The sequence below is a fragment of the Hydra vulgaris genome, chromosome 09 (assembly GCF_038396675.1).
Source record: "Hydra vulgaris chromosome 09, alternate assembly HydraT2T_AEP".
Lineage (NCBI taxonomy): Eukaryota > Metazoa > Cnidaria > Hydrozoa > Anthoathecata > Hydridae > Hydra > Hydra vulgaris.
Window position 1 is genome coordinate 8,817,816 of NC_088928.1, and position 19,696 is coordinate 8,837,511.

At 30.5% G+C, this 19,696-nt stretch overlaps 1 protein-coding gene across 1 annotated transcript; it reads left to right on the forward strand.

The window, feature by feature from the left end:
- Positions 1 to 14,712: 14,712 nt before the first annotated feature.
- LOC136085247 (zinc finger BED domain-containing protein 5-like) lies at positions 14,713 to 17,307 on the forward strand. Its single transcript, XM_065806536.1, has 3 exons — positions 14,713 to 15,124; positions 16,126 to 16,833; positions 16,943 to 17,307. The coding sequence occupies exons 1-3, from the start codon at positions 14,713 to 14,715 to the stop codon at positions 17,305 to 17,307; spliced, it is 1,485 nt and encodes a 494-aa protein (XP_065662608.1).
- The last annotated feature ends 2,389 nt before the right edge of the window (positions 17,308 to 19,696 follow it).

A 19,696-nucleotide genomic window follows, 5' to 3' on the forward strand; every position in this document is an offset into this window, starting at 1 on the left:
GACCAAAGGCTGCAACCAGTTGCTGATGTGAACTGAAAGTTTTACATCTCATGTCTTTCTAGAATTAAAATCTGCGGCCTTGCAGAACTAATATCTAAAAAAACATTTTTTCAAACCGTAACTTAGCAAAACCTTGTTTAGTCCAGCAAGAAACACTCAATGTTGCTCCTTCACAATTATGAGGTGGTATGACCGGCTGCATTTATACAAGCTATATTAGTAATGGTTTCTTTGTTGCCACTTGTTTGACTGTGAATGTATTTTGATTCTTTTCCTATCAACAACACATTTTGGTATATGATCTAGTTGTAACCCTGTTTCATCCATGTTCCAAATACATTTTAATTTGTTAAATAAGTTCTGATTTTGTATCAGTCTCACCAAAGATGTGAAATATTTTAAAATTTTCCAACTCTCTATACATATTTGTGATGAAAAAATCTGATGAAAATGTTGAAAGTAATCCTGATATTGAGGAGTTTATCTTTTAAAATACTTTCTGACCATCCTAACACTGATGAAATAACTTTAAGAAAAATATTTTTAGAAAAAATGGTTTTTACCCAGGAAAAAAATAAAAATGTAGAGTATAATACAAGATATCAAGCCAAAAGCAATACCTGGTTTCAAATGAGAGAAGGGAGGATAAATGCATCCAAATATCACAGCATATATACCAAAATTAACACTCTTTCTAAAAATACCAGTTCTAAGAAGCCTAAAAAAACTCCTCTTGTTGCTAATATTTTATACCCAAATTAAAAAAAAAAATTATTACTGCTTCTACCATATGGGGAATTGATTGTGAGCAAAATGCTATAAAAAAATTTTATGCAGAGCATGTATCAAAACACACTGATTTGAAAATTGAAAAAAGTGGTCTCTATTTTTTATGAAAGACCTTATATCGCTTGTTTCCCAGATGGATTTATAGTATGCAAATGCCATAGAAGGGTGTGTTTGGAAGTTTAATGTCCTTTTAAAATTTTCAATAAAACAATTAAAGAAGGAGCTAATGAATGTGATTTTTTTACAATAAAAAATGATCAAATAGCATTAAATAGGAGTCATAAGTATTACACACAGATTAATTCCCAAATGGCTCTCACAAATTGCCAGTCAGCACATTTTATTGTTTGGACACTTAAGGACTTATATGTTGAAGTAGCGAAATTTGATCAAGAACTGTGGGATAAGGTGAAAACAAATTTAGATCTTTTTTCAAAACATATATTTCTCCAGCATTGTTACTATTAAAACCTATAACATTCTGTGGAAATTGCAATAAACTAATACTTGAAGAGCCAGTAATCAGTGCTAATGAACTTAATAGTAGTATTCAATGTAGCAGTATTCAATGCGAAATATGTTGGTTCCACTGTTCTTGTCAAAATTTAAAAAAAGAAGACTATGAATTAATAGCAGATTAAGACTGGATTTGTTACATGTGCTCAATGTCTACTTTGTGTTAAGTTTTAATCTTCAATAATATGTTTTTACATGTGTTACATGATTTATATGAAATCAGTTATAATGTTTAATTCCTTCTTATCAATCATTATGTTCAATTCCTTCTTTTCAAACCTTGAGCCTTTGAGATTAATATGAATGTTAAAGACTTTTATTGTGGTTTCAATTAACTTTTATTTACATTTATATTTAAAATATAAACTTATGTTTATTAGATATAGATTATATATAATACTCTCAGGTGTTTAATTCAAGGTAGTGCACAGTGGGATAAAATCGAGTTTTTTGTGCCAAAATTATTTTCGTAGTTTTTTTATTAGAATAGCTATATTTATATATAAAATGCATAAATAAAGTAATAAATATGTAATTATATAATATAAAAAAAAAATATTAAAAAAATTAATTAATTTGGTGAAAAATACGAAATATTTTTAATGGACAAGACAACTTTTATCAGTGTAAACATTAAAAATATTACTTTTCGATGCATGTATTTGTCATAAAATAACTTTTTTAGATTTATATTTACAAAACTTATATATTATAACAGTAATGAAAGATTTTGTAGATATTCTTTGTGTACAAAACATCTTTTTATATGTTCAGTATTTCTCATCAACTGACCATTACCCGAAGACCAATCTTTTGTTATAACTTTCTTTATTGCAAAATATTTATGTTGCATGGCTATTTGCATACATTTAGCATAAGATTTACATAGTCAAATGTTTGGAGGATATTGGAGGATAGTTTATCTGATACCTAATAGTAAAGGTTAGTAGCAAAAAAAATATCGAAAACTGTCTGTTTTCGATGCATAAAAACTAATGATTACATTTACGTTAAATTATTTTTAAATTATTTTAAAAGCCTGAGCAAAAAAAGCATTCTTAATTAAAATAATATAGTTTAAAATAAAAGTCAATAAAGTTAATTTAAAGCAGTAGTAGCGTAAGAAAGTTGACAAATAAAAAATGCAAAACAGCGTTTTGAAACATTTTATTTTATTTATATATTTATTAAACACCCACTATACAAGTATACAAGGTAAATTAGAGTTTTATACATGATAATTATAAAAATCCTTAAATTATTATTTTTATTATTATTTTTTTTTTCAAGATTTTCTTTTAAACGTTATCGTCTAGGAATATTTTTTTCAAGAATGTCCTTGAAGATTATTCTTTGTTCTTTTGAGTTCCAGCATTCAACTGCACATTTTAGAGTTTGAGGATCCGTTTCAGGAACTAAATTTTTTAAGCCAATAATTTTTATTTTTTTTTTACTTTGAATTATTTTCTCCAGATTTAGTTCATGTTTATTACACAAACCCTTGATACTATCTAAAAAAGGTTGTGGGGCTGTTTTTTTTTCCAGCTGCGACTTAATAATATCAAATGTAATTTCATTGTTCATCAGGCGAATAAATAAGTTGAGCTTGTTTTGTTGTATAGTTATTGATATATCTTCAATAAAAAATAAGGGATGAGTATAATTTTTGCTATGTTTTGAAACGTTGAGGAGTGACTTGAGTGGGTTTCTTCCAACTATATCAAGCTTTTGCATTAATACTTTTTATGTTCACAAAGCTTAAGACCAAATGTTAGTGTTGGGACAGCCAAAGCTTTATATAGCTGGACAATGGAGTTTGGGTGAGCAAAACGGATTCCTGATTGAATTAAAGTTTGGATTACTGCCCGGAAATTAGATATTCGATGTTCAATGTTTAAACTATTGAGTGAGGCAAAAGGTGAACTTTTTGTATCCCATGTAAAACCTAAGTGACTAAGTTTATCATGAAGTTTTATTTTTTGGTGGTTGAGAGTTATTGTGCCGTTTTTAATTTGTTTTTTTCCGGTGAGCAAGAGTCGGTTTTGTCAGCATTCAATTTTATACAGTTTTTGTGTGTGTGTATATTACAGGTATTAGGAAGCTTTAGTTGGCCAGAAAGGGTGGAGCTAAGGAGTATAATGTCATCAGCATATGCTACAACACCAGTATGGTTTCCATTGATTGATGTACCTACGATGCTTTCATTTTGTAAGGTATCTAGTAGGTTTTCAGTGTAAATGTTATACAAATAAGGCGAGAGAATAAATCCCTGTCTCACTCCTTGCGTTAGATAGAATAGATATGATTTGCAACCTAGATAAGAAACAGAAGCACTACTTTCATAGTATAATGATGATATGGCATTAACAATATATAGAGGGAGTTTTTATCATTGTAGACTCGCTCAAACAGAATGTCCCAGTTACAGCTGTCAAACGCTTTTTCAGCATCGAAAGAACAGAGATAGACGGGCGAATTGTTGCTGTTGTAGTGTTTAATTGTTTCACTAATAACAAATTCGGCGTGTAGGGTTGAGCTATTTTTAGTGAAACCGAATTGAAGAGGATGAGTTTCTTTTATTTCTGGACAGATTAGTAGGATAAGATATTCCATTAGTTTCGTAAAGATTGGAATGATGCTAATGCCACAGTAATTATTTGGATCAGTTAAGGATTTTTTATATCATTTAGCGAGTGGTATTGTGAGTGATGTAGACATCGATTTTGGGGTCTGCCCATAATTACTAAAAAAATTAAAGAATTTTTTGAGCCATTCTGTTAGTGCTTCACAGCTCGCATTCTTTAAATATTCAGCTGAGATTCCAAAAGCGTCCTTGGATTTGTTTAATTGAAGGCGAGAAATAACCGTTTTTATATTTTCATCTGTTATTATTACCTCATCGAATTTTGTACAAGGTGGAATTTCAAAAGTTGTAAAGATATATGTGATTACTTTAGTGTTTAATACATTTTAAAAACTGTTGGCAAATTCTTTTGTGATTGGGTCTTTATCTTTTTTATTATTTATGGTGTACAATTTCGAGTTTGCATCGTTTTTTATATTTTTGAAAGTATTTCAGATATTTTTTGGATTTGTATTTTTTAACTTTTCGATTTTTATGTATTCTTTGTACAGGTTTTTGTTTTGAGCATTTTTGACAGCATTGCGGAAAGCCATCCGGTATCAAATAAAAATTTGAGAGTTTAAATCTTTTAGGAACCCATTTTCCCGCCATTTTTTAAAATAAAATGAAAGAATATTTATACTGCGGCTTATTCGGGTGTCCACCAAGATTTTGAATGCAAAGACGGTTTTTTCCCGAATAAATATTGACTAAGAGCTTCAGATGCAGATTTTGTAATAACAGTATATACCTTGATAAGTTCTTCATTGTAATTTTCATTCGTAAAATTGTGACGATTAAAATTAATATTTAAGCGATTGTTATAAAGTTGTAAAAAATCATTGTTATTCCAGGCATAATTTGGAATGCTGCAATTTTCTGATTTTTTGTGATTGTTTTCTTAAAAAGATTGTCCAATAATTCCAATTTCAATTGATACTAATAAATGATTACTCATAATTTGAGATAAAAAAGGAATTACGAAACAATTTGAGTACAGAAGAGACGTATACCTTGAGAAAGCTATGTGATCTATGTAAGATGCGTTTGGTAATGTATTATGGTAATACGTTATCTTAGGTCCAGAGCCTTTTGTTACGTCCACTAATGCAAGTTCATTCGACTTAATAAAATCTAATAAAACTACGGAGTAGTTATTTTTTGTAGAGCTAGCTCTCTTTAATAGATCATATATTTTGTGAGGAAAAGATTGAAAGTCCCCAAGAACAATAAATTCAGTAACACCCTCGTAATTATTAATAACACCGGAAATTATATCCAACTGACTCTTGTATTCCTCCAGCGACATTTGATTATTGCGCGACGATGAGATAAATGCTAATAATGATAATATTAGCCTGATTTTTTTAAAGATTTATTGCGAAGATGTGATCATCTTCATAAAGAATAATAATGTTTTGAAACTAATGTTTCCGAATAAAAAACGCGTTTCCGCCAAACGGCCGACCTTGCTCATGTTTGTTAGCCTCTTGGAAAAATGAAAAATGTGTATTTTTATAGATATTTTTTTTATTATAAAATGTTCTAGTTTCGATAACCAGTGTTCACATATAAAAGTTATGTCATGAGAGAGAATCAACGATTTGATATACTCAATGTTGGACTTTAGACCGTGGCAGTTAAAAGTACATAAATTAAATGTTGCTGTTGGAAGTTTATCTTCCTTTAAAATATTGCCTAAATCCATTTTGATCTATGAGAATCTTCCTGGATTCCGTTAGTTTCCAAATTTTGAAATATGTTAGTATATAAACGTTTTTTTCGGTATGGTTTAACTATTATATTGTTATCCCATAAAGCAGGGTTAAATATTATATTTTTTTCTGTGTTGTTTACGGTAACTTTGTACGATCTGTGGTATTCACTTTCTTTATTCAATATAACAGATAAGGGGGTGATTCCTATTTCTGTTTCTAAGTAGTTTTTAAAAAGTTCTTCATTGATTTGATTGCTTACCCCTCCGACAAAAATGTCAAATTTATGAATTATTCTTTCACCTGCAATTGTTTTATTTTCAGAAAATTTTGTTCCGAAAACGGGCTCTAAAGTTCTATGTTTTTTTACTAATGGACGATTTTGTGTTTTGTGATTAGATTTACTATTAAAATTATTTTTGTCATTTTTGGTGTTTGATGCGCGTAGTTTGTTATCGATTTTGGTTTTTTCGTTTATATTTGTGGTCAGTATTCCATCGATTTGTGGTCGATTTGTGATCGAGTGAGTTTGAACTTACTACATTTGCGAATGTTTTTAATAGTCGCGGTTTGTACTCAGCATTTTTAAGAGAGAAATAACGCTTATCATGCGTTTTTTGAGTTAAATTTTTTTTAGCATCTGTGATGGTAATTTTATTTTCACATTGCGAATAACCATCGATCTTAAATTTCGATATTTGACACGGCTGTAAGAGACTTATGTCCAATTGCGAATGTCTGTTTTCTATCTTAAGGTTTTCAATAATTTTAGTTAGGAAAATTATTTTTATTTCAACGGTATGAGTTCTTCTTTAATTTCTGTATTTGCCTTTTGAATTTCTTTTGAAATATGTAACAACTCTTTTACTGATTTACTTAAAAATGTATCACTGGACAGAGTGTCCACATTCTTTGTTGAGATAATTACCTTAACGATTTCTTTGTGAAATTGCTTTTCACATAATGTTATTGAGAGTATATAAATATCTTCTAAACATAAACTTGTTTTATATCTGTTACGAAAATTCTTTTCAACAGGGTTTGTAAGGCCTAGCGTTATGTTTACCTCACTAAATTCATCTGCACAAAATGTCTCAACAATTTCGGCAAATAATCGCTCTCGGAGGTTTCGAATTGAGTTTTCTGAGATTGGGCTCATATTTGAGATAACTAAGTCTTTTGGATGAGAACAAATTTCCTCAATATTTTTCAAAAAATTTTCTTCAAAAGTATAAATATCACACTTTAAATAGTTAAAATTTTTAATAGCAATAACTCCGAATGGAGCAATTTCATGGCTGTCTCCCCTTTATGGTGGACGTGCCTCTGACGTTTTCATTGTCAGAAATAGTGGTTTCTCCTCGATTGATCGTGGTGCCATATTGGTTTTATAGACAGTTCTTTTTCAAGTAGCGTTTTATTGATAAAAAACCATATTATAAAAAAACTTTATATTATTTTATTATCAGTTTTTTTTTTTTTTGTAAAAAAAAAAAAACTGATAATAAAATGATGCTTGCTTTCTTGCGTATGTTTGCGTATCTTTTTTAAGGTGCTCAATATGTCAAATTAACGTGTAAATAACCGCATGAAATTACGCTTAAATTAATATTTAATGTTTTTTTAACTAAATATTTCCTCTAATGAACACATCTTCACCATTATGACAAATTTTTACCGTACAATGCCGACATTGATTTTTTGGTATTTTGACACACTCTGCCCCACTGTGGAGTAAGGGAGATTATTAACTTTTGAAGTTTAAGAATGTATCTAAAGAATCTAATACTGTATCTAACTGATAGTAATAAAAACTTTTATTGTAAATAGTCCTTCAAAATTCAAAAACATTAAACAATGATTCTAAAAATTATTGAGTTTATTTTAAAATAATTGCTCCCTTTATTAAGACCTCCCATTTGTTAGATCTGGATAAAAATTACCACTCCCCAGGTATTTATATAATATGCTGTGTGAATTTTTTTATTTTGAAAAATTTTGTCTTTCTTGAAATATTTTGTTGTTTCTGTCTGCATTTTCAAAAGATTTTAGAATCAAAAAACTGGCTTGAAATTTTTCATAGAGGTGGGTTACATGGTCTTAAAAAAAGATATATTAATTCCTTTACATATCTTTCAGCCCATAGTTAATATAAATTCATTTGTAATAATAATGATCTAAAACAGATGAAAACACTGATTTAAAATTCTTATACGGGAACGTTATATAATAAAAGAAAATAGAGTATTTAGTAAATTAATTAATTAAATTAATTTTTTATTAAACTATTTAGAAACTAATGGTTTTTCTCAAGTTTGATATAGCAGCACACACACGCAGTATATTATTCATAATTGGTAGGTATAGTAATGGCTGCGCTATTTTTATTATTTGGAAGTGTTTTATCCTTTTTATTGCCAGCTCCACATAAAAACGTACATTAGCTATGTTTGATGTTTCTCGAGCTTTTTCTTTTGACACTTTTATTTCTTTACAAGCACTTGGAGGTATACAAAGTGTACACGGTTTATATGCAAGGTCTGTCTTAATTTTAAAGCCACGGTCTGCCATAACTTGGTCATAAGGCTCAAGTATATCAAAAAAACCACTATTTCTGACAATGAAAACGTCAGAGGCACGTCCACCATAAAGGGGAGACAGCCATGAAATTGCTCCATTCGGAGTTATTGCTATTAAAAATTTGACTGTTGCATGATGTTTATAGTCAGTCCACATACAAGCTTGAACATTGAAGGCCACTTGATGTTTCAAAAAATATTTCAGAACAATCTATAATTGTTCTCAATTTTGGATATAGGCGTTTAAACAGTTCGGCATAGTTGCCGGTATTGTATTCCCGCAAGTCCACAAAATCAAGCTCTCCAACTCTTTCGATAAAAATATGACCCATGTAGTAATAATTTGGGAAACTGCTCCAGCTGATATACAAAAGCAGAAGACTAAGTCTTCAATCAAAAGGCCCAGGCGTAATCTCATCATAACTAACAGAAATTCCTGTTCCAGTGAGATTTTTCTTTAAGGGTCACTCTTTCTCATAGGAAATAAGTTATCCTCAACATTATAGTCTTGTGATAGAAGTAGTTGCTCAACAGATTCAAAACTAGACATAGGTTTTCGTAATCGATTTATCCTCTCATTTCCACCCCAATATTTCATAACTGCTGCTTTGTGCTTGACATAATTAAAAACACTTTGAAACAATTTTGCATTTTGTAAACTTGTAAAAGTTGATACATCCGAATCCCTCGTAATATGACAAAACTGCAAAGCAATATATGTTAGTAATAGAGTAGGCTCTATATCATTTTTACCACTTTAACCTGCTTTAATCAAAAAAAAAATTAGATTTTCAGTCTCTTTTTTTTTTGGAGAGGTGGAAATATGGTTTAACAATTTTGCTGTAACTGTACTACCATTATCATTTGGACTAATTTCAAATGAAATAACCATAAGATCAGATAATTCTCCAGCTGTAAGTGTATCCGAGTTAGAAGTAATAGATTCCAGAATGTTTATAGAAATCGGTTTTACAAGAGATCTTGTTCTGATTTTTGGAGGAGGTCTTGATTTTTTTTTTTTCAGGAGTACCTTGAACATTCATGTTGTTTGTCAAAAACAGAGTTAGATTAGGGTTTCCGTAAGTGGGCAGGCCATCGACAAAATGATTGGAGCAGACTTAAAAATGTTTAGGTAGAACAAAGTGTTTTCGCTGTTTAGAAACAGCTTGAATCCATGACTTCTTTGTTCTTTCATGAGCAGGCAATTTGTGGAAACATTATTTTCCAGATGTAACGTTACTATGTATTTTGTAACGCTCTGGATAACATTTATCGTTATTGCAAATACAAACAACACAGCTATCATTAACCATACTGTTTTTTGAACCTAGAAACCAAGTAAAATCTTAATAATGAACTCAACATGAATACTAAGATTTAAAATATTTAAACTCATTTAAGAGTTATTTAAGAATAACTAACGTTATACTATACAATATTATTTTTAAACAATAAGAAAATAAATACAAAGCAAATAAATTCATTGCAAAAACTTTAATAAGCACAACTTAAAAAAGCTTAAAAAAGCATAATTTAACTTTATTATCTTTTTCTTTTTTATTGACTTTAAGGTGCATAAATAAAATATTCTTTAATAAATTTTTCTTTACTGATGTTTTACTTGTATTTATGTTTGAAAATTTATATCATTTTTAAAATTTTATACCTATATTACCTATATTTGTTTATAATTGCTTTGTTTACATTTTTGCCCTCCCGAGAAAAACATTGCATCACGTGATACATAACTGCCGCCTAATTACGAAATCTTCTATTGTAAATATATTTAATTAATTATTTAGAATTTAAATGCCTCAAAGAAAAATAAAGAAATATGTAATGACTGTTACGAAAACAGTTCTCTTTTAGTACTGTAGAATTTGGCCAAAAAATAGTGAAACCTAGAAAAAAATTTTATAGAGACATATTATATATCATTAGAAAGATAATTTTATCAGCTTTCTAATGGTGTATCTTGTCACTTTTTTGGAGTTGAGCAAAAAAAATGGCGGATCAAAATTAGAATGTAGGTTTTTTCATTTTTTTTTTTTAATTAAATAAGTAGGAAACAGTGTTCTTAGATATCATAGCTTCGTTATAAAAAAAAGTGTAATTCAATTGCCATGATGTTATTAAATGACTGAACAAAAGGAATTAAATATTTCTGAAAGCTTAAGTATTCATTTTATTATAAAAATGAATTTCTCTTTGAAATTGTAGCTGTTAGGAAAACAGTATAAAAAATACTTATATTTATCAATGTATTTGAAACAGCTGTGAATTAAATATTGATTAGATGTAAAAAAAAAACTATTTTGTGTGGTTGACTGTCTTCTTATTTAAAGAAAAAATAATAATGGAAGGTGAAATTCAAACTGACATATCAAATGGAATAACGTTATGTGTTAAATGCGGAGAAGGTGTAAGAATACATGATCCTTTGAACCATATAGGTTCGAAGTATTCTGATTATAGCAAGAAAAAACATCCCCTCACTGCTATCATAGAGCATGCTGTGAAGCTTAATTTAGATACTTTAGTTGATAAGTTCAAACTGAACAAAAGAACAAAGGCAAGCACTTATGCCCATTTATCCTGTAGGAATTTTTTAAAAAATTGCTCTCAAAAAAGATCACTGAAAATCGAGAGAGAGCGTATTACTAGAGCCAAAATGGAACTATTTGATTTTAAAAAACAATGTTTTTATTGTAGCGGTGATTGTATCGATGACAGAAAAAATCCAAATTGCAATAAATTTGAAGAAATACCTACAAAAAAATCAGCCAAACATTCTTCCACCATTGAAGTATGCCGCAATAGAGAAGACTAACTAGCTAAAACTATAGAAGCACGTTTAATCAGTGTGAATGATCTAGTAGCAGCAGAAGGTAGAAATCACGTATTATGTAGAGCCAGCTTCGAGAACCCTTTACCAAAATATTCAACATCTGGACGTCCTACTTGCAGTAACAAAATGACATGATTCAATACTATATGTGAATTGTTAAAAAGAGACATAGAGTAGTACGCATTGTCAGAATTTCATTCAAAAATGATGTCAATCAATGATGACGTTTATTCAATAAAAATTACCAAAATCAAATTAAAGGAAATGTACGGTGAGTCTTTACGCTTTGTCAAAAGAGAAGACAGAAGCAATATAATTCTATTAGACAGTGTTAGAGACATCTTATGTGAAAAGTGGTACCAAGAAAAAAGCACAAATGTAAACGAGGAGGGAGAGCGTGTTGCTTTAACAACTGCAAAACTTTTGAAAAATGTTATAAAGAATCATGACCACAATTCCAACGCATATCCTTCCAAAGAGGACATACTAAACATTGAAGGAACCCATGTACCTCAATTATTAAAAACATTTATTAATGAAGTAGTTCAAGCACCTTTAAAACAGGTTTCAATATCACAATATATTTTCTGAAACACGTCCCAGGTCTATTATGTCATTGCAGTTCGGACTTAGCGTTGCTGTCGATAACTTTCATCAGAATGGTTGATGAAAGTTATCGACAGTTGAAAACATACTGCTATCAAAATTGGAATTTGGTGTTAGTTATGACAAGGTAAGTTTTATTTCATTAAAGTGCTGATATGTATAGTTTTTACTTGTATAATAATAAAGATGCATATTATTTATTTTTATCAGAATCCCCAGAATCCGAACAATAACGATGTTTATGTAATTTTTTTAAGGTTATCTGTTACAAACAGAATATTGTAAAGCATGATACTATCAACGAGATCATCTCCGGATAGAGAACCTCCTTTCTTCAATTTGTTGCTGACAACTCAGACCATGATATTGCTCCTGTTGATGGAAAAAATACGCGCCATGGACTTGGGTTAATTGCAATTGCAAATGGAAAATTCACAGATGTTTCGTTTTAAAGAAATAAACTTCCGAGAGATAAAAAGGAACTATGGTCAAATATTAAGTCAAACGATGGGATAATGATTAGGCAGTACTACATACCTGACATACCTTCATTAACAAAAACAATATTCAAACCAGTCATTCAGGTGTGTCATGCATACTGCAGTTTAAAAAAAGTATTTACCTTTACAAAGTTTGAAAACTAACTGTTTTATTTAATTTTAGGAAAAAATTCAAGCTCGTTTTATTGATCTTCTATGGAACATTGGATACCTTTTCAGATACCTTGTCCAAGTTTGTCTGGCTACATGAGTTCTCCAACAAATAATACCTGTGATTGATTTACACGCCACTGATTTGACAGCCCTATATTCACTACTTTGCTTCATCATTGATCACTCCAAAAAAGTGAATGTTACCATGCCATCCATAATATTTGATCAGCAGCTTTACATAAAAGCTACGAAATAGTCTTAACAAAAAACTTATGAGTTTTCTAGGTTCAATTGGATTTATGATGGAAGGAAGTGGTTTGAGAAGCGCTCTCGAAACAGTCTACGCCCCTTTAACAGTAGGACACATGCAATCTGGAAGAGCCTTTTCACGCGCTATACGAGGACGTTTTTTATGTGCATCAGCAATAAATTCACTGATATTAAAGAATTTTTGGGATGATTTGAATGATAGTAAGCAGAAATTTTTTTTAGAAATGTATGATTCAGAAGACCCTTGTGTTATAGAAAGTAATAATCTGGCGGTTAGATTGCTAAACTGGTTTACAGAGAAAAAAGATGTTTTTCATTAAATTCACGAATATCATCTTTATGGTTACATTATGTACAATACGTAACTGTGGTCCAAGAGTTTATTAGAGCAGAGAGAACAAGTAACTGGTCATTACATATTTCTGCAACAAAGTGCATGCTCAATCTTTTTGCTGCAATATGCCACAATAACTATGCTAAATCGTGCAGGCTTTACCTTCAGACCGTTGATGTCTTACAAACAGAACACCCTCTAATTTACGCACAATACATGGCAGGTAATCACACTGTTAGAAGAACCGAAAAAAAATGGTCAGGAATATGATCTGATCTAGCAATTGAACAGACTCTGATGAAGTCATTAAAAGGTAGAGGTGGAGTTATTGGTAAAGGCTTGACTGAAAATGTGTTGAGGGTTTGGACGACAACATTGCATCGATGCGCAGAAGTAAGTGATGCAATGAGCATTCTAACATCTCTGCATAAATCTGCTGACAAACATAAAGAAATGTTTCCTGGAAGAATGAAACGTGATAGTGACAACTTTAAAAAAATACAATGATGGTTTTTTGCTCATAACCCATATATGGTTGGAGATCAACTTGTTAGTTTGGACTCAGGTTTGGTTGATAATCAGAAACAAATTACCTGTGATCAATCAGAAGAGATAGGAGCATCAATATACAAAGTGTCGAATGATAAAACCTACACAAATTACTCTTTCAAACAAAAAAATCAAGTAACAACACTTCAGAGCTTATACTCCTGCGTGTCTATTCAAGACGAATTTGTTACAATTGACCCATTAACACTTTTTCTAAGAATGGTTGTTGTTGTTGAAAGAAAGCCAGATAATGAAGTGGAGAGTTACTTTAAATATGAGTTATCACCGTACCCAACATCTTTATTTAAAGGAGGTGTCATGAGATCAGCATAAAAGTCAACGTTGAAAACATTCATACTCAATAATGTATCACCAGTAAGTGAACCTGTATCAATCAAGATTGCTGATGGGGGCGCATTATTGTGGTGCTGCAATTGGAAAAAAATGATTTATTTAGTGACATTTTTCAGAAATACATTAATTTTTCTCAACACTTACAACTTGACAAAATCATTTTTGATAGTTATCAGTTGTCCACTAAAGATAGTATCCACCAAAAGCGATCTGGTAAGATATCACAAACAGTTGAAATCAATGACCTGAACCCATGCCAGGCAGAAAAAAGTATATTCCTAAGTAACTACAAAAACAAAAATGATTTTGTCAGGCTTTTGGCATTGAAGTTATAAAACAATGATTTTAAAGTTATTTGTTGTCCCAGTGATGCAGACACAAGTGTTGTTAAGCTAGCGCTTGAAATTGACAATGTTGAGTCAGTCACAATTTATTCGAATGACACTGATACTTTATGTCTACTGATACATCATGTACATACTAGAGCACAACCTTAAGACATCTTTTTAAAAACGTTGACACGAAATAAGGCTACAGATCAAAGATTATGTTACAAAACTCAGAATGTTGTAAAGACAAGTGATGATACTCTTTTAAATTATGTATTATTTGCAAACGCATACCCTGGGTGTGACACAACACCAGCAATCCATAACTTCGACAAAACCACATTTTTACGAAGTTGAAAAATTCAAATGAATTGAAGTCTACTGCAAATTTATTCTATAAGGAAATAACTGATGATATTGGCAAGGGAGCTATTCGTTTTTTTGAGCTGCTTCATTCACCTTGTTTTAATCTACAGCAGATCAGGAAACATAAATATAATGAAATGGTGGCATCTGATCGTGCAAGTATTGATCCTGCTCTATTACCATGAGCTCTATGCTGCTCTATGCACCAAGAGCTGCATATTATCATGGACTCAGAGTTTATCACCAAATTAAAGTATGGAGAAATTTGAGTAATGTTGATTTAGATCCATTGAGTTGGGGATGGGTAATACAAAATCAAATGCATGCACCAATTATGACAGATATAGAAGCAGGTCCTCAAGATATTTTAAACATTATCAGATGTGGCTGCAAAGGTCCATGTGGAAACAAATGTATTTGTCGAAAAGCTGGATTAAATTGTACATTATCTTGTAAAGAGTGCCATGGCGTAACAGGCACTAACGGTAATACTAATATTCCAGAAGTAGACATTGAAGAGGAAGAAAGACATTTTCTTGATGCTTTTGAAAGAGCGTCCTGGGAAAAATTTTTTCCAAATTTTAAAAATATAGGTATAAAATGTAATATAAATTGTAAATATATATAAAAGAAATATTTTTCATCCTTTCCTAGGTAAATACCGGAGTCGCAATCCGTGTTTTTTAAAAAAATTGCTCAGGTTAGCAAAAATTCACTATTCATATATTCATCTGCCATTTTTTTTGCTCAACTCGAAAAAAGTGACAAGATACACCATTAAAAAGCTGTTAAAATTATCTTTCGAATGGTATATAGTATGTCTTTATAAAATTTTTTTCCATGTTTAACATAAATTCTACAATACTATTTGGACAATCATTTCAAATGCTAGTTCAGAATAACGATTAGCGATTGCGGAATAAGCAATTTCTTTTGGAGAATTGCACGAAAACTATTCCCGAATTGCGAAAATATTCCCTTGAGAGGCTAATTCCGCGCTAAGAATTCTCACTTAAAAGCCGTAGCGCTAAACATAATAACAGTTGGAATAAAAACTCGAGAAGACTTTACACAGTTTATATATAACTAGTTGTTTATAATTTAATATTCAAATATAGAAATAAATATAATACAAAAACCAATATGGATTCTCTTTCAATAATAAATAAGAATACGAAACACCACAAAGTGTATATTTTTAATTTTCTAATGGATTTTAAAGTTCACTTTTTAGCCCATGAGTAGTGCGAGCAAGAAAAAAGTTCGGCAGTACTCGGAAGATTATTTAAAATTTGGTTTCATACCTGCTGTCCATGATGCACGGTTACCTTTTTGTCTATTATGTCAACAATGCTTGAGCAATGAATCAATGAAACCAGGTTGTCATGAAGCACATTCGAAAAACATAAAGCAAAACATAAAGATTAAATTAGTTCAAACTTGAATTATTTTTAAATTTAAAAAAAAAATTATGAAAAAAGAGCAACTTTAAAGTCTCTCTTTACTGCTCATGATGTTAGTTTTAATCGCACTCTTGAGGCTAGCTATCAAATTTCATTACTCATAGCTAAATCTGGAAAAAATCATACAATAGGAGAGCAGTTAACCAAGACTTCAATATCAACATTTAATGAAACTGTTTTTGGAAAACATGACCAAAACGTGAAAATCATGCCACTAAGTAACAATACTGTCAGCAGAAGAATCGACGAAGTGAGAAAAGATGTTGAAATACAACTTATCGAAAAGTTAAAAACAAGACTTTTTTTGGTGCAAATGGACGAATCAACATTGAGAGACAGCAAAGCAGTATTACTTACATATGTCAGATATATTGATAATAATAATTTTGCTGAAGAAATGTTATTTTGCAAATCATTAAAAAGCAGCACTACCGCTAAAGATATATATAGTACTCTAAAAAGTTACTTAGATACGAATAAAATACCGATGAAAAATATAACGTCCTGTGCTGCTGATGGCGCTCCTAATATAATGGGCAAAAAAAATGGTTGCTTAAAACTGATGAAAGATGAAAATCCAGATATGTTTCTTGTGCACTGTGTTATTTACGGGGAAAACTTGGTAGCTAAAAATACTTTTCATGTTCTTAATAAAATAATGAACTTGGTTGTAAAATGCATTAATTCTATTAAAGCAAGTGCAAAACATGAGCGCATTTTTAAATTATTTTGTAAAGAAAACAACGAAGCCCATGTGAGACTTTTACTTCACACTGAGGTAAAATGGCTTTCGAAAGGGAACTGTTTAAAAAGATTTATGGTACTGTTTGATACTCTTAGTGATTTTTTAAGCAACAAAATGATTCGCAATATCTGTTAACGATCGATTCTAAGGCATTTTGAGTTATTTAACCGATATTTTTGAAAAACTAAATGTATCAAATAAAGAACTTCAAGGAACAAATAAAACTCTTGTCAATGGAAAAGCGAAGATATTTGGTTTTATTACGTCTATTGAACTATTTGAAAAAGATGTTTACCAAAAACAATTTGAAAAGTTTCATTGGCTTCAAAAATATAAAGTAACTAATACCGCTATACTTAATATTGTCGAGCATCTAAAAAACTTATCAGCTGATTTAAAAGGAAGATTTTCCGATTTAAAAGAAATTGATCTTCCAACTTGGTTGATGCAACCAATGTTAGTTAATTTATCTCATATTTCAAATATGCAGTACCAAGAAGAATTAACAGAAATGCAGAATGACGAATCAGTTAAAACTTTATTTAATATAAAAGGATCGATGGCATGATTTTTTGATGAGACCAAAATTAAATATCCAAGCACAACAGAATGTGCAAGAAAACTATTATTACCGTTTCCTTTTTCATATTTAGCTGAATGCGGACTTAGCGCCATAACAGATTTGTTACTTTAAAAAAGAAATCGTTTGGATATAACACAACGGGGAGATCAAAAAATGAAGCTAACGAAATTAGAACCCAATATAGGATCTCTTTGTAACCAGCATCAAGCACATGGATCTCACTAAATTTCATTTATCTTAAACTTGAATACTTGATGTATTCAATTTTTTTTACTTAAATATTGTTTCCTATATTTTGTTTACTTGAATTTTTTTGTTTAATAAATAACTTTTTGTGATTTCTTCCTGCAGGGTATCATTTATGTTACTTATGAAAAATTTATAATATCAAAACTTTTTCATGTGAAACATGAAGGGACATTTTAAGTTTTTATGAGCTTTGGTGGGGCATGGCACTAAAAAGGTTAGGAAACACTGTTTTACACTAACAAGCACAAAACATGGGTGACCAAAAATGTTGCAAACGCTGTCAAATTGAAAAGCGAACTCAGGGGTAAATTTATCGCAGCTAGCTGAACAAACAAGCCAACTCTACGCAAACAGCATAAAAAAGAAAGCAAAGTAGTAAAATAACTAGTTAAATCAGCAGTTCTTGTTTACGAAATGGAACTGGTAAACAATAACAAGCACGACCCAAAAATCATCCACTCGTACATCAAAAGCAAGTCATCCGTCAACTTGAACAACTAATAATCAAACTACAATAGATCCTAAAGTAATCTGCAACACACTAAATAAATATTTTCAATTAGTTTTTGAAATCAAGTTGCTGTGGCCTATTCCAACATTCAACCCTCGTTCCACAAGCACAAACCAACCGACCACTAGCATCATACGAATCCTACAAAGAAAAACTTTCGGACCTGAATAAAACCAAACCAATGGGTTTCGATGGCATTTTTCCACGCGTCCTAAAATAGTCCTCAAAAAGACTGCAAGTTAAACCTATTGAATTATCAACCTTTTTATCAACCTCTTAAATTATCACATTTTTTTAAAGAACCTGTCGTTCTTTATCACAGAATTTATTCAGCCAGTTGCTAAACAACTACCAGCATACTTTAAAGACACAACCTCCTTAAACTCCTTCAATCTCATGTACTAGAAACAAACAATTATATTCTTGTCACGGCTGATGTTATATCTTTGTATACAAATATTCCTCACCGCGAAGGTATTGGCGCCGTTAAATTTTATTTAAAGAAAGCACCGCCATATAACGGACCAATAAAACGCCCACCTATTGCTTTTATTGACATTATATTAGAAACCATCCTCACCCACAGCAACTTTCAATTTTCAACTGATCACTTTTTACAATTAACAGGTACTACCATGGGAACACGTATGGCCCTACCCTATGCTAATTTATTTATGGAAAGAATTGATGAGAAAATAATTGACCAATTTTCAATGTGGATTTTTTTTTGTAAAAGCTTTATAGATGATGTATTTTTTATTTTTCATGGGCCTCCTGAGAAACTTACACTAGTTTTCGAATTTATGAATCCCATCCACTCCACGATCAAATTTACTTTCAATAATTCTAACAACTCTATTAATTTTATGGATCTAACAATTATCAAAAAGCTAGATGGAAAGTTAGAAACAACAATATTCAAAAAGGCAACAGATACAACAGCACTATTACATTATAATTCATTCCATCCCCCTCATCAAAAAAGCAACTTAGTATATAGCCAAGCGTTAAGATACAATGAGATTATTTCGAACAATTACAAACTAATAAAAGAGTTACAACAACTAGCACAAATTTTAGTTATACGTGGCTACCCTATTCAATCTATTAACAAAGGTTTTAAAAAAGCACTACGACATACACAACACGAACTTGTCTACGCAGAGCAAATTTTCTAACTTTTTGACGTTTAGATTAGATCATAAATTTTTTTAGCGATTCTAATTTTGACTTGCATCAAAAAAATATTTCTGAGCAATAATGAAGTTTATTTATAAACTTTGGCATATATATAATTCTGACATATATAAAATTCGCCGAATGGTCACACACGAGCAGTGAACGCCTAAGGGAAGAAATGAAGTACATTAGAATAAAGGAGAATAATTTTTTAAACAAAGTATATTTTGACAGTTGTCAAGACAAAAATAAAGATTCATAGAGGAATATTTAAAATATAAATAAGACAGACAATGCACCTAAACAGTACTAACAATAATAATAAAAAATAAATTGTTATAAAAATACTAATATGAACTAAGATAAACAAAAAATATATCACCAAACAAAAAATAAATAAAACAAGAAATAGATTAAAAAATAAAAAGTATGCAT

Excerpts from the sequence above, each read along its gene's own strand:
- LOC136085247 (XM_065806536.1), top strand. The coding sequence starts at position 14,713 with ATGAGCTCTATGCTGCTCTATGCACCAAGAGCTGCATATTATCATGGA. Across the intron at positions 15,125-16,125 it reads TCCAAATTTTAAAAATATAG|GAGAGCAGTTAACCAAGACT; the intron begins GTATAAAATGTA and ends ATCATACAATAG. Across the intron at positions 16,834-16,942 it reads GGTACTGTTTGATACTCTTA|AACTTCAAGGAACAAATAAA; the intron begins GTGATTTTTTAA and ends TATCAAATAAAG.